This window comes from Spermophilus citellus, assembly GCF_964194105.1.
Source record: "Spermophilus citellus genome assembly, chromosome: 5".
NCBI lineage: Eukaryota > Metazoa > Chordata > Mammalia > Rodentia > Sciuridae > Spermophilus > Spermophilus citellus.
In genome coordinates, this window is record NC_138186.1 from 146106407 (window position 1) to 146122126 (window position 15720).

The following is a 15720-nucleotide window of genomic DNA, read 5'->3' on the forward strand; positions in this document are numbered from 1 at the left end:
CCATTAAAATGTAGCATATATAAAAACTAAAAGTATTGGGTTGAAAGTATAACTCTGTGGTAGAGCACATGCTTACCATGCTTGGGGTCCTGGGTTTAATCCTCAGCACTAAAACAAACAAAAACACCTAAAAGTGAAAAAAACTCTTTCTCTTGGCTTGGTAGACTTTTCCCTATATTTAACAGTAAGACAGTTACTGTATTATTTCTTGTATAATATGCTTGTACAGAGTGCTGGCTTTATTTACTGGGCATGAGGATTTTCAGGGTTTTAGGGAAAAAGTGTGACTGAGTGTTAATCATTATTGTACCTGTCTGAGTGTGAGATTAAAATTTTTCTCTTTGAATAGATTTAAAAGCATTATCATGGTACATTACTTTTTGTAATCTTTTACATTTAGTAGTTCCTATGCATTATTATGGTTTTAAAAACATATAAAGATGGAAATATTGTAAGAATGAAAGTAATAAAAGTAATTTTACTTGATTTATCATCATGAGCTCCTTATGTCACTGAGCAGCCAAATGGTGTGATGATGGAAAGTGATCAAGTCTTCCTTTTCTACCAGGTGATCAGACTCTGAGAATTTGGGATATGAAGGCAACAGGAGTCAGAATTGTGATTCCAGCACATCAGTCAGAAATTTTGAGCTGTGACTGGTGTAAATACAATGAGGTATTGTGTGTGGCTTCTGCCTGAGCTTCTGCCCTTTCAGATGTTGAAATGTTCAAGATTTATTTATCTTTGTTTATGTGGATTTTGGTGGTGTTCTGAACTATTAAGTAAAATTCAGTCCCTTCATTTCTAATTAATGATTGTGACTGACCCGCATTAGCATTAATTGGCTATAAGTGCTCATAAAACAAGCAAAATAAGAAACACAAATTCTCAAAAGTTCAACAGTGCAGCTTTGTTTGTTTTGGGAAAGTGCTTTACAATTTATGTAATCTTTTCTTGATTGCTTTTAACCCTGTCACTTTGTATCATCTTTTGCCTTCTTTTTCACTTTCCCACTCAGACCTCTGAACTATTTGTAACTTGATTTTTAATTTGACCGTTGTATCAGCTTTAAAATTTTTCTGTTTCATCTTCCCCTTTAAACACAATTTTCATGCTTCTGTAAGATAGCACTGTGTAATTTTTTACAAAACTTCAGTTAACCACATGAACATATGAATTACATAGGAGTGTATTAAATGTGTTAATATGCTACTTGTGTACCTCAAATGATTTGTTAACTGTGAAAAATAGATAAAATGTACATTTATTTTTTCCCCTAGTTTTGAAAGTTAAAATTATTGAAAGTGGAAAAAAATGATATTGGCAGAATTCTTTAAACAGAAAAGAAAATATAATACATATTCAGTAATATTTGATTTAAATAAAAATGTTAATGCTAATGACAACAGTTTTAATCTCTCCCATTATAAATGAATTTTCTATTTAGGAAAATTAAAAATTTTAGGAATTCTAAAAAAGGTGCTGTTATATATTTTATTAAACTTATACATTAATTTTAATGTTAAAGATTAAATTTTTTTTAATCATTGAAACTTTTCCTCAAATGATCTTATATTAAAGCCCAACATATTCAGAAAGTGAATTGCTGCTGTGGTGGATGTGGGATAAGCTGAGTGTGGACCCAGCAGTTGTTCTGTTTAGCCAGGACTCTGGGTTCATTAGGGCTCTAGATAGCAGAATTTGTAAAACCTGATGTGATAGATGATTCTCTCCATAGATTCTGAGTTTTGATCAGATTAAGACTTGGTCCAACAGATTTGGGAATGGTGATGGATTTGGATTCAGAAAAACATAAAAATTTAATTTGTACCCTTTACATTTTCAAAAAGTCCTAAATTAATTGGCCTCCTGCCTTTTAATACCTCTTATGATCTCAGAGGATGTTGAAAATCTTTTGAAGAGAAAAGTGGACTTACTTGTCAAATAAGATTTAATCTTTTATGTATTTATTACTACTACTAAAAATAAATTGGAAAAATCTATAGTACTATTTGAGACTCTGCTTTTGTCTCTGTGTATAGTATTCCATCATAGACATAAAGCATTCTAAGTTTCTTTTCTCTCAGTTTAATTTTTTTTGGCCATGTAATGTCTGTTTTGATTCCTTTCTATGCTTGTTATACATTTTTACAAGAATGACTCCTAAGATGAAATAGATAATTAGCAGAAAGCAGATATTGTTTGTAATAGGAAGCCTTAGTACTGCTCAGTTGCAAAAATGTCACAATATACTTTTCTCTGAATTGTTTTTAGAATTTGCTGGTGACAGGAGCAGTAGATTGTAGTTTGAGAGGCTGGGACCTAAGGAATGTGCGACAACCAGTGTTTGAACTTCTTGGTCACACCTATGCTATTAGGAGGGTGAAAGTAAGTTTTTATCTTGTCCTTTTATATGTAGAGCAAAAGTGTACATATAAATAGAATCAGTGAAGCATGTATAAAAGAAGGTTTTGGTGTTTAGGAGTGGGGGTTATTGATTCTTTTTTATGTGTTTTTGTTACCAAATTAATGATAAGTGTTTTAGTCAGCTTTTTCCACTGACCAGAACAGGTGTAGAGGAGGAAAAATTTATTTAAGTGCTCAGAGGTTTCAGAGGTCCAGCCAGTTCCATCATTGCAGAAGAGTATGGTAGAGGGAAGCAGATACTATTTTAACACTTTTTACTATAGTAGTTTACTTTTAGTATTACAGTCTTCAAAATTTTCCATTCAGTGGGAAATGGTATATTATGATGACATATATGAATGTTCACAAATGTGTGGGTATAAAAAATTTTCTGTTCTCCAAACAATAAAGGATGAGGTAACTCCTTTGTGCTGCTCCCAAGAAATCCATCTGTTATAAGGTAACTTAAGTTAGTTATCAGCTTTTATTTAGGCAAGTTCTTCTAAATTACTGTGGGAAACATCCTAAATGACATTTCCCAATTTTAATTCTTTCATGTTTTTACATTCAGGGCAAAAAAATTACCTTATTGATCTTTTCAATAAGAAAACTATACATTTCTATTTTTTAAATTCCAAATTTCCATTAAATTAGTATTTTGGGTAGGGGGTACATGAGTTGAACTCAGGGGCACTTGAACACTGAGCCACATCTCCAGCTCTATTTCATATTTTATTTAAAGATAGGGTCTCACTGAGTTGCTTAGTGCCTCTCTAAATTGCTTAGGCTGGCTTTGAACTTCTGGTTCTCCTGCCTCCATGTCCTGAGCTGCTGGGATTATAGGCATGTGCCACTGCTCTAGGCCAAAATTAGTATTTTTAAATTTTATTGGCTTTCATGAAACATATGAGGCACAGGCCCCTGTTTTGCTTTATTTTTTCTAATTTTCTTTTCTTTATTTTCGCAATACTGGGGATTGAACCCAGGATCTCATGTGTGTTAGGCAAGCACTGTACCACTGTACTACATCCCCATCCATCTTTACTTTATTTTGATACTCTATTTTGGGTCCTGCTAGAAGTTGCCCAGGCTGGCCTTGAACTTGGCATTCCTCCTACCTTAGCCTTCTGATGCCTAGGATTGCAGGCATGCTGAATCATGTCTGAGTTGCTTTGTTTGTTTTTTAATGTAGTCTTGTGTGGATGGTATTAGTAGATTTTTTGGTGCTAGGGATCAAATCTAGGCCCTTGAGTTTGGTAGGCAAGTATTCTACTGCTGAATATACTCCCAACCCTAGATTTTAGTAGTTGAAAAATATTTTTATGTATATTTCAGAGTGGTTCTGAGAATGAAATAGGGTAATATAGTGAAAGTGCTCTAAAAATTGTAAAATACTATTCAAATGTAGTTATATGTGTATATAACTAGTAGCATGCTTATAAGGCTGGGGTGTAACTCTGTGGTAGAGTACTCACCTAGTGTGCTAAAGGTCCTGGGTTCAATCCCCAGCACCACAAAAATAAGTAATACATAAAGTGCTAGTAAGATGAATACTGAACAAATATAATTGCAAAGGGCAGTCTATATTACTATGTTTATTACTTATATTGAAGGTGTTATTTGCCTTTAAATTTGCAGTTTGTTTCTTTGAAAGCAGTTTCCATTAGACATATGTTATAAATAACATAAAAATTATTTTCAAGGTGTTTTTATTTAACATTTAAATATTTATTTTGATATCTGTGATTATAGCGATAATATGTATTTTTAAAGTTGGTAAATTCTATAATTATTGCATATAAATGTACTGCAACATACTCTCATATTTGTAAAATCATATTTGGATAGCCAATAAGAATTTATATGTAACTTTTATAGAACAGCAACATTTTGGGAACACTTATTCTAAATAAGTTCTAAAACTCAAGGGATGGCTTTCTTTGGAGAATGTAAAAATAAACTTTTTTTTTCTATAAATGAAAACTTAAAAGACCAAAAGAGTTTTTTTTTCCTGAAATTTAAGCATGTAAGGCTCAGGAAAGCATAATTTTAAGTGACAGCACTGAATAAACTTAAATTTATTACAATGGAATGACCGTAGGATCTAGCATACTGTAATTAGAGCTAACCTTTGTGTGTGTGTGTTTTGTTTTAGTTTTCACCATTTCATGCTTCAGTGCTGGCCTCTTGCTCCTATGATTTCACTGTAAGGTACAGTGGTTTTTAAATACATTTCATTGTGAAAAAACAAGTAGCAACTTTGCCACTTTTTTGAAAGATTACATATTTATTTTACTAACAATATGTGTCCTTCTTGCCTTTTAATCTTCCTTTTCCTTTAACTATTAACTTTTTAATCCCATCTCTTTCTGTTCTCTCTACTTTTAAATCTGTACTTCAGTCTACATTATCCTTTTCAGTATTTTCATTCATGTGATAGCCTTTTCTTTCTAGTAGTGATTTCAGATCAGTGTTAGCCCTGATTCTGGCTCCTCTGTGCTTTCTCTGTTCTATTTCTTCTTTCCTGGACTGCCTTTGTTGTCCACAAAGGCTGTAGCTAGAATATGGGAGACAGCTCAGTGGGATTATATTTATATTTCTTCTTATAGGTAATTTGAAGTTTAGATGTGTTGAAGACCTGTGTTCTGTGTAGTTTTATATGTTCTTCTTGTTGTTCTGGATTGGTTTTTGTGAAGATACACAAAGAGTTTTAAATTTGTATTGGCTTTATTGCTTCAGCTACCCGGATCTCCTTTCCTTTATTTCTGAGTCAGTATTTGATGAGGTAGAATCTGTATAACTTTGTTTGGATAAAATGTACTTCTAATAGAACAGATTATAATAATGCTTTGAGAGAAATTACATGCCCTAACTTGGTTTTTTTTGACTGATTCAATACAAGAAGACAGACAAACTAGGAAATATAACCACACTGATGCTCCTACTTCTCAATTGAAATCATACTGTAGCCAAGTTTTGTTTTGTTTTTAAATAGTCTGTATAGAATAGTAGGGACTGATTATAAAGCTTGGGAGCCAAAGAATGGCAACATGATAGACAGGAAGAAATTTGTCAGTTTCTCTGTCCACGCCAGACATTTCCAAATTGGAACTGTGGAGCTAGATCCTTGGCTGGGGGGTTGAAGGCTGATCATTCATTCCATGAAAATGAATATACTAAAGGGAAAAAAAAGAATAAAGAAAGCAGAGCAAAAAGATTGTATTTTTAGGAGAGAATTAATGTTGGAGGGAAGAAAGGAATAACCCACCAGAAACAGAAGGGAACAGTAAGCAGTATGTTTCAGAAACTGTAGAAGGAGAGGATGACTGTGAATATATAGGCTAAACAGGGTAAAGAGAAAGGTACTGTGACTTACGTGAAAGAGAAATCTTCTCTTTCACGTAAGTCACAGTAGGATCAAAAGAGATTTCCAGATAGAGAATCTGGTCCTTGCATTTCAAGGTGTCTGAAAGTGATCATAGAACTTTTAACCAATTTGAGATTGGGTATTGATCTTTTGGTGATCTCACTTTTAGTATTCTTAACAGTTTTAATTGGGTCTTTCTGATTTGGGAGCCCTGTCAATCAAGAGACATCTTAAATTCACTTTAGTGGTTTGTTTTTCAATAAAAGGGAGACTTAGTAAATGACTACCCCATACTTTCTTTTTGTAATTGTCACTATGATCTTAATCCACTGTTTTATTTAGGCATGTCAGTATTCCTAAATAAACAGTTAGGAAATACCTTACTTTTGCAGATTAAAATTTTCTCAGGAATATTTGATACAAACTGAATGTGAACTACACTGCTCTAAAATATTGTAGGTACTAGTATGCTCATAAATCATCACAATTTTGCCTCACATTTTTGCTTTGCTCTTTGCTTTTAAGATGTAGGCTGTGTCTTTTATAAACAAGACTAGAGATTGAAGGAGAGATGGTTAGTACTCCTGGGAGACGATTGTGGTTCTAAGTCAAAGTTACCAGAATTATATTTGTAAGCATATGGAAAAATTGAGTATAGTTAAATAATAAGAGATCTTTAATGTTTAGTTGAAAAAGATATTTCAATAAGTTAATATGTATATAACTTAAGAGTCTGAGTTTCTTCATATGTTGTATTGAAATTAGTAATATCTATTCCCACAAGCTCACAAAGTGATCACAAGAATTATATAAGAAGTCATGCTTTAAAATACTGAGATAATTCTTAATTATTATTCCCAACCTTTGCCTTGAAGCTACCTTCCCAAGCCTATGCCCTGAACTTTTAGCAAAAGACTATCTCTTACTTCTTTTTAAAAAATAATTGTAGAGCTCAAGCACAAATCTCAGTTTCCAATCAAATCTGCAAATTTATCTATATTTGTACCTCTCTATTCTTCCTCTTATTTTTGGAACCCCTGGGCACAGGTGCTCTTAATCCTTTATACTCCTGTTGCTTTCAGAACTGCATTTCTACAAAGTTACCTCTTGTCCTTCCTTTATCATCACTCTGTGACTCTCTTGACTTCTTCAGTCTGCAGCTTCTCCATTGGTGCTGTATCTTTCTTCTGTCTTATACTGTTCTTGCCTTCTTAGCCAGCTTTTAAGGTCCCTTTATGGTTCCATTCAGCAGGCCTTTTTCAGGGCCTTTGTCATCCCAGGGTTGTCTGCTTTGTAAGTCTTACTTGATAAATTTGAACCTATAAAATGGATCTGCCTCACTGCTTAAACAGGGTTAGGTACATTGAAAAGGTTTTTAACTTTTGCTTTTGAAGTGCTTTGGCAGGCTATCTCACGAATGATTGATTATGATTTTCTGGCAATCATCATGCATACTCAGGAATTCTTATGAAGTAAAAAAATCTGATGTAGAAATTGTTTTCAAGAAGAAAATATTTCTGAAAACCAAATTTATCAATTAATGATGTTAAATTGTGAATTTAGTTTAAGAAATTATTTTTAATTTTCAGCTCTGAGGTCTTAGACCCTTGAAAGCTTATAGGTTTAGATACTTAAGGCTATATCTGTATTTATGCCCAACCCCACACTGGCTTCAGCCCTTTTTTACTGAAATTGCCCTGGCTAAAGCCATGAGTGATTTTTGTAATACAAAATCCAGTCCATTTGTCAATACTTCAGGACCTTGCTGCTGTATTTTACGTGGTTGATCAAATCTTCCTCCTGAAAACTTCTGTTCCAGGAATTTTATGGTTTTCTTTTCTGATTCTCCGTTGGTCTTTCTTATACTTTGTCATGGAATTTCCTTCCCCTGGAATGTGGTGATCCACCTTTAGCTTAAGGCTTTTTCACATATCTTTCTAAGAAATAATTTCCAACAATCCTTTTCTAGCTGTGACTTCTTTTAAGAGCTTTTGACCCAGGTATTAGTGGCCAGGAGTGATCATTCAATATAGGATTATCAAAGACTTTCCTGTAAAAAGGTAAATAAAAATAAAAGAAAAACAAAGTCATTTGACAAGCTTTCATTTTGAATATTTTTTGTGTGTATAAATACATGTATATTTGTAACTCTCAATGCATATAGACAGTAAGACTAATCGTACTAATGACTTGTGTGAATCTAGTCTCTCCTTATTTGTGTTTGGTGACCATTGATTGGAAAGTTCAAAAAAGGTACATTTGGTAGATTTTTGCCCCATGTGATATGAGTTAAATTTATCCTCTGAAGAATTTTAAATCTGATTGGATTGATGATATTTTAGTGCCAGAAAAATGATTTTAACAGAAAGAAAACAGATTTAAGGTATAAGACCAGGAATAAGTGGTTTAATTTTTAGCACTGATAATTATACAGATATTTCATTTAGATTTTGGGTAGCTAATATTTATAATACAAGTTCTTCAGATATAGTTTATATTAAGTTTATATTGAGTTGCCCATGATTAGATTTTGTTTAGTTTTTTGAAACTTTTAAAATTTCATTTAAAAATAGTTCACATGGTAGGTGTTATATCAAAACTGATGATAGATGAGTGTATGTATTGTATCCTTTACTAATACAGTAGCTCATTATATTGTGTTTCACTGAATATGTAATAAATATCTAAAAACTAATATATATATAAAAAACCTAATGTTTTATTTATTTTTTTTAAAGAGAGAGTGAGAGAGGAGAGAGAGAGAGAGAGAGAAGAGAATTTTTAATATTTATTTTTTAGTTCTCGGCGGACACAACATCTTTGTTGGTATGTGGTGCTGAGGATCGAACCCGGGCCGCACGCATACCAGGCGAGCGTGCTACCGCTTGAGCCACATCCCCAGCCCAAACCTAATGTTTTAAATTGTGTAGTTTGGTTTAGGTTACATGAAAACTCAAGCTTTATGAAAAATAGTCACACTCTCTTCAGCTAATGAGTAATATATTTTATAACAATGTAGATGGTCCCTGAATTATGCTGATTCTACTTAAGATTTTTTGTTTTTACTGTGATATGAGAGTGATTCTCATTTGGCAGAAATCATACTTTGAATTTTGAAGTTTGATCTTTTACTAGGTTTGGAAATGTAGCCTGATAATGGTACAGTACTTTCTTTTTTTTTTTTTTTTTTAATCATCAAAATACGTCTTTATTGTACAATTTGTATAGAAAACTACATACAATTAGAAAGCTCATTTTGTAGTGAACATCTGGGAAGTTACCAAAATTTACTGGATCTGGCTTATAATAATAATTTTAAAATGCATATTGCATAAATTCTAGAACTACATGCTCCCTGCATAACAATTTTTTAAATATTCCTTTTAATTATAGATGGATACAATACCTTTATTTTTATGTGGTGCTGAGGATTGAATACAGTGCCTCACACATGCTAGGCAAGTGCTCTATCACTGAGCCACAATCCCAGCCCCTCATGGCAATTTTTTTTTTTATTGGTTGTTCAAAACATTACAAAGCTCATGACATATCATCTTCCATACATTTGATTCAAGTGGGTTATGAACTCCCCTTTTTTACCCCAAATACAAGTTGTAGAATCACATCGGTTACACGTCCACATTTTTACATAATACCATATTAATGACTGTTGTATTCTGCTACCTTTCCTAGTACTTTCTTTCTATGCTGGGCAGCTGCAGAGGTGCAGCTCCCAGTCACCCCACCATGATGAGGAGAAGTAGTGGATACTCTACAGTGTGCTGTTGCTAAGCTAGAGTGTTGAGTAGGGTGTAGTAAATGTGTTTTTAACTTACATTTTCACTTTACGATGGGTTTATTAGACTGTAACCTCATCATAAGTTGAGGAGTATCTGCATACCTTAGTTCTTTCTAAACTTCAACCAAGGTAACACTAAATCTAAATTGTTATCTTAGTAAATTTTCTCCGTATTCCTATGAGTTTTATCATCATAGATTTTAAGTCTCCTTCTCCTGATACACTCTTGATTAGGTTACTTCTTATTCCTGCCAGGCCACGTTTACTGTGCCAACCCTATATAAGCATGATTTGAATTTTTTTTTTTTTTTTTTTTTACATTTTTTTTATTGGTTGTTCACAACATTACAAAGCTCTTGACATATTATATTTCATACATTAGATTGACATGGGTTATGAACTCCCACTTTTACCCCAAATGCAGATTGCAGAATCACGTCAGTTACACATCCACAATTTTACATAATGCACTAATAGTAATTGTTGTATTCTGCTACCTTTCCTATCCCCTACTATCCCCCCTCCCCTCCCCTCCCATCTTCTCTCTCTACTCCATCTACTGTAATTCATTTCTCTCTTTGTTTATTTTCCCATTCCCCTCACAACCTCTTATATGTAATTTTGTTTAGCAATGAGTGTCTCCCTTCATTTCCATGCAATTTCCCTTTTCTCTCCCTTTCCCTCCCATCTCAAGTCTCTGTTTAATGTTACTCTTTTCTTCCTACTCTTCCTCCCTGCTCTGTTCATACTTGCTCTCATTATATCAAAGAAGACATTTGGTATCTGTTTTTTAGGGTTTGGCTAGCTTCACTAAGCATAATCTGCTCTAATGCCATCCATTTCCCTGAAAATTCTATGATTTTGTCATTTTTTATTGCTGCATAGTACTCCATGGTGTATAGATGCCACATTTTTTTTATCCATTCATCTATTGAAGGGCATCTGGGTTGGTTCCACAGTCTAGCTATTGTGAATTGTGCTGCTATGAACATCGATGTGGCAGTGTCCCTGTAGCATGCTCTTTTAAGGTCTTCAGGGACATGATTTGAATTTTGAGTGCATGTTTTAGTTTCATACCAGGTAGATTTTTTTAAACATTTTTTAAGTTGTCAATGGACCTTTATTTTGCTTATTTATATGTGGTGCTGAGGATTGAGCCTGGTGCCTCACACATGCTAGGCAAGTGCTCTACCACTGAACTATAACTCCAGCCCCCATACCAAGTAGATTTTAAAACCAAAATCAGCAAGCCAGGTATGTGTTACAACCAAACAACAGTTGTTTTTTCATGAGGAGGAAGACTTTTGCGGTTCCACATTGTAGCAAATGCTTCTTTAATAACTTTCATACATTGATAAAGCTAAAATGATCAATTTAGCCTCATAGTTAACACTCTTCGGGTTTGTGATACTTTTAAAAATATTCTAACTTTAAAAATAAACATTTTTTTTAATCCATGGTCTTTGGTAGTAATATTCTAAACGAAGCACTTAATTTTTTTAGACTAACATTTTTTTCGGCAAGAAAAATATGAAAATAATTTTAATTTCAGTAATAATCAAACTGTACTTATCCACAGTTTGCATGATGGGGGTCTCTGCCTATACTCTCAATGTTTCAAATGTTAAACCACTTTTCAGTTACAAAGTTGTACAGCTATGCTCTGTCATAAAATTAATATATATTTGTAGAATATTACCTGCTAGCCATTGTAGTAGAAAAATTGGAATATCTTGCTGAGGAAATGGTAAAAATGAAGGCTTGGGGAGAAATAGAAGCATGTTTAAGGGAATCCTAAGCCTGTCAATTTGGTGTAGATACATACTTACAAATCTAGTTATGAAGTAATGGAAGGCATAGTCAATGGATTAATTACAGGTTGGCATATTCCTAGGTATCACAGACTGTGGAGCCAGACTGTCTTCTACTAGCTATATAAAGTTGAACAAGTTATTTTAAAACTGTATGGCTCAGTTTTCTTATCTGTAAAATGGAGATAATAGTACATACAACACGGGACTCTTGTGATGATTTGATGAGTTGCAATAAACAAATGCTGGCACTTAGAAAGTGCTATATATAAGGGTTTGTTCTGTTGTCAGTATTAATGGCAGAATGGCTGGTGACAAAAGATCATCTCTTAGGGCTTGAGGCCCATATCATCTCTAGTCTTCAATGAAGACTAGAATCATTTATATTTTATAACAGCAAAGGCAATCAGCCTCCACCTGGCCTTTTCATGTCCTCTCCCCTTAGGGGTAGAAGAGAAATACAAAGTAGGAGTAGAAAGTTATCTAGGATCAGCCCTGTCTCTCCACATTCTGTGCTTGTTTTGTTTTCTCCCAAGAGTGAAAGGAATAGGATTTATTCAAGTGTGAAGAATAGAAACTGACCTCTTGCAGGGGCAAGAGGGGACCCTAATAGTGCTTGCCCCTCTCTTGCTCTTTGGGAAAATTTGTAGATTAGACATCTGTTTTCTAGTGTGATGAGCATATGGGCCTTTGAGTCAATAAGACTTGTGAAAGGCTGCCTCCTCAATATATTAGCCATGAAATATAGGAAATGATACCTGCATTATGGGATGTTCAGAGGATAAAATGAAATAGTATGTATAAATGTTCTTGGCACATATTTAGCGCTCAAAAAATAGCCGATGTTTTAAATGAGAATGCTAGTAGTAACAATAACTTTCCTATTTTAAAAGGTGAGTACCTCAGGGAGAGTTGAGATATTAATCATTCATGCCTTATCTAGAGAGACAAGATTAAAAAAAAGTGTGGCAAAATTTTGACAATTTGTGAGCTAGATGAAGGGCATATGGTGTCATTATATTAGTCTTTGAATTTTTGTGTAGATTGATAATTTTCAAAGTAAAAACATTTGAGAAAAAAGTAAACTTTACTCGTGCAAAATAAGACATTGAATGTTTCTTAGTAATGCTTTCTAATAGTGTGATATTTAATATTTAATTTAAAATAAAATAAAGTTCTTATAATCAAGAAAACGATCCTCAGTTGGATTATAGCTAATGTGGAATCTTAACAAAGCAGCTGTACAAATTCCTTTTATCATTGTCACAGTCCCTCTCAAGGGATCTGCCTTTATATAGTCAGTGTTTTAGCTTTGGTGTGGTTGATGGGCTTTTTTGATCCTTATGTTTATTAGCAGAGAGATTTCTATGGGAGCTACTTCTCTTTCTTCCCCTTCCCCATAAAAAAAAAGGTCAGCCAAAGTAAACAGATAGTATAGCTGAATATGTACTCTGTCTCACAAACCTTTCATTTCAACTTTACCTAGTTCCCCTTACCCACAAAAAAAGGTCAGTCAAAGTAAATAGATAAGAAATGTGGTTGAATGTGAGCTCCTATGCATCTTCAAATGATTCATCTTTTGAGACAGTTGTTTTTAATTCTGGTACATTTTTCATCAAACCACGATATATTGAGGCTAACGATAGATGCTAATTATTAACATTTGCAGGAAGTACAATTTAGTTCTTTAAGTGATGGAAGATTTGTTTAATATTCTATCCTTTCTTAGATATAAATGTCTCTGTAACCCTAGCACAGTTTTTACTTTGCAGCAGAGGTTTGCCTGACTTTACCACTGACATTAGGAAAGCATTGCAGTGTAGTTGTCTTTGGTTTCTTTTTAAGAAGAATATTTGCATTTCCATGTTTGTTTAATTCTTACAAAGATATTTTAGTACTAAATATATTTTAGTATGCTAAATATACTAAAATACTAAATACTAAATATACTAAAATACAAACAATGATATTTTAATAGGGGTTTTACTTTAGTTATGTTTTGAGTAATTATTAATAAAACTGAATTTAGCATGAAAAGTCTTGTTTGGGTGAGAAAATATTTTCCAAGGAAGCTGTGTGCAGTGGCACATGCGTGTAATTCCAGTGACTCTGGAGGCTGAGGCAGCAGGATTGCAAGTTTAAGACTAGCCTCAACAATTTAGCAAGGCCCTAAGCAATTTAGCAAGACCCTGTGTCAAAATTAAAATTTAAAAAGGGCCAGGAATGTGGCTCAGTGGTAGTAAGCCCCTCTGGGTTTAATCCCCCCCCTACCAAAAAAAAAAAAAAAAAAAAGAGAGAGAGAGAGAGAAAATATTTCCAGGACAAATCATGCTGTTCTATTGTTTTTGAGTCATTATTGGGTAGATTGAGAAGTATACCATTTAACTTGGAACCATCATATCAATATCCTGATTATTAACTAAAGTTACAGAGGCATTTTTTTCTAGTCATTTGATATTTAATACACTGAATAATCTCTTTGAGCTTTCTACTTACATGGGCTAAGATGTTTGTATGTATGAAGCAACAACTCCTGTAAGTTTGTTATGTTAGGGGCTAGGGTTGTGGCTCAGCAGTAGAGTGCTTCCCTAGCAGGGGCGAGGCCCTGGGTTCTATCCTTAGCACCACATTTTAAAAAATTAATTAATTAAAGATATTGTATCCAACTACAACTAAAAAATAAATATTTTTTCAAAAAGTTTGTTATGTTAGTTTTTTAATGTATCCCAAAATAAATTCTTTTGTCAATTATTGTCATACTCAAAAGATCTTTTCATGAAATGAAGTGTAATTTTATAAGTTAAATCCAAGTGGAAAATCAGAATTTCTTATAAAATGAAAGAATATGTATTATAGAAAGGAATATATAAGGCTTTTGATTTTAAATAGCTTGATTTGTAACTGCAGAACATTTTCCAAGATTTTTAGTATTAACATTTTTCTTTAAGAATCAAACCAAATCCATGTCTAATTCATAACCTAATGCAAGCACATGAATAAATAGATAGCTGTAAAAGGAGTGCGGAATGTTAAGCCTTAGCTTAATGCAGTCAGTATAAGTTACTGCTTTGAACTTTGAATTGTGCTGATTAGTTCCAACAGAAAATTTGTGGATTTTGTCAGTTAATTTGCATTATAATTTTTTAAAAATTCTGTTTTGTAAGTTTAATAAGGCAACTGAGTAGATTTTGTTGTATATATTTGTATTTTCTTAAGTAGATATTGTTTTACCTCATTCCTCATAGTAGTAATGATAATATATGAAAATGAAGAAACTCATTAAATGAGTGAGCTTATTATTTAGAAATGTAGAGTAAAATATCAGAAGAAGCAACTAAAAGAATTTAAAGTGATTGCCTCTGAAGTGAAGAATTGAGAGAGTATTACAGGAAGCTGCTGTTTTGTTGTAAGACTAATCTGTGCAGTTACAGTTTTAAAGAAAAAGGTGACAGAGCAGAAAACTGTGGTCTTTCCTCCTACTAGTTATTTTAGGTCAAGTGGGTACTGCAGTCAACTAGTTGTAGTTTTTTTAGGTCAAGTGGGTACTGCCAGTCAACTAGTTGTAGTTTACTCTGTTTCCTGAGAACTCAAGGGTAAACAGTTCACCCTTGAGGTCTGTCCTGAAAGTCCAATCTGGAATAGGGATTCACCTTAATGGAATGAACCATCCAGAGAATAAAAAGCAATCATTATTAACTTATTTTCATCTTAAATAAAAGTCAGCACAGACCCGTATCTTTCTCTACTTTGTAATTTAGTGGGTGTGTGTGGGCACATGCTGCTTAAATATCTAGGATAGCTAGAAAAGAGAAAATGTTTCTCAGACTCTGGGTCCCTCAGAGCCCAAAGGCAGGAGTGGAGCAGGGCCTAAGGCAGGTACTGAAACTGCCTTTCTCTGTGCTGGCTTCATCCTTCCTCCTCTTTCTGCAGACTTTTTTCTTCAAATTTTCATGTCTAGACACCAGAAAAGAAACAGAATTATTTGGTCTGCTTTGTCTTATTTTCTCTACCTTTGTTGACATCTGTTTCTTCCTGGCCTCATCCCTAAGACTGTGTCTATCCCCTGCTGAGAGATTTTTGTGAAATAAAGGAGATGATTGTAAGTTGTGCACCATTCCACAACTTTACAACCTTGCTGGGTTTGGACATAAACACTTAGCTGCAAAGATGAGAACTTTTATTATTTGGTCTAATAAATGACCAAAAGCACAAGCAAGCAGCTGCTGTAAGTTTAACGTTTTCAGTATTTAGGCGTGACATTATAATGCAACCTCCTTACCACCATTATTCATCTGTACCTTTGTGAAATGTGCTTTTAATCCTCGGTAGCCAAATTT

At 33.6% G+C, this 15720-nt stretch overlaps 1 protein-coding gene across 6 annotated transcripts in view; it reads left to right on the forward strand.

Annotated features, from left to right (window-relative positions):
* The window catches only part of PEX7 (peroxisomal biogenesis factor 7), a 118500-nt gene that overhangs the window by 79630 nt on the left and 23150 nt on the right, over positions 1–15720 (forward strand). For all 6 annotated transcript variants that reach the window (XM_081293973.1, XM_081293971.1, XM_081293974.1 and 3 more), the window contains 3 exons: positions 569–675; positions 2275–2388; positions 4562–4617. In XM_081293973.1, the coding sequence (XP_081150099.1) occupies positions 569–675; positions 2275–2388; positions 4562–4617 (277 nt within the window). The remainder of the gene's footprint in view (positions 1–568; positions 676–2274; positions 2389–4561; positions 4618–15720) is intronic.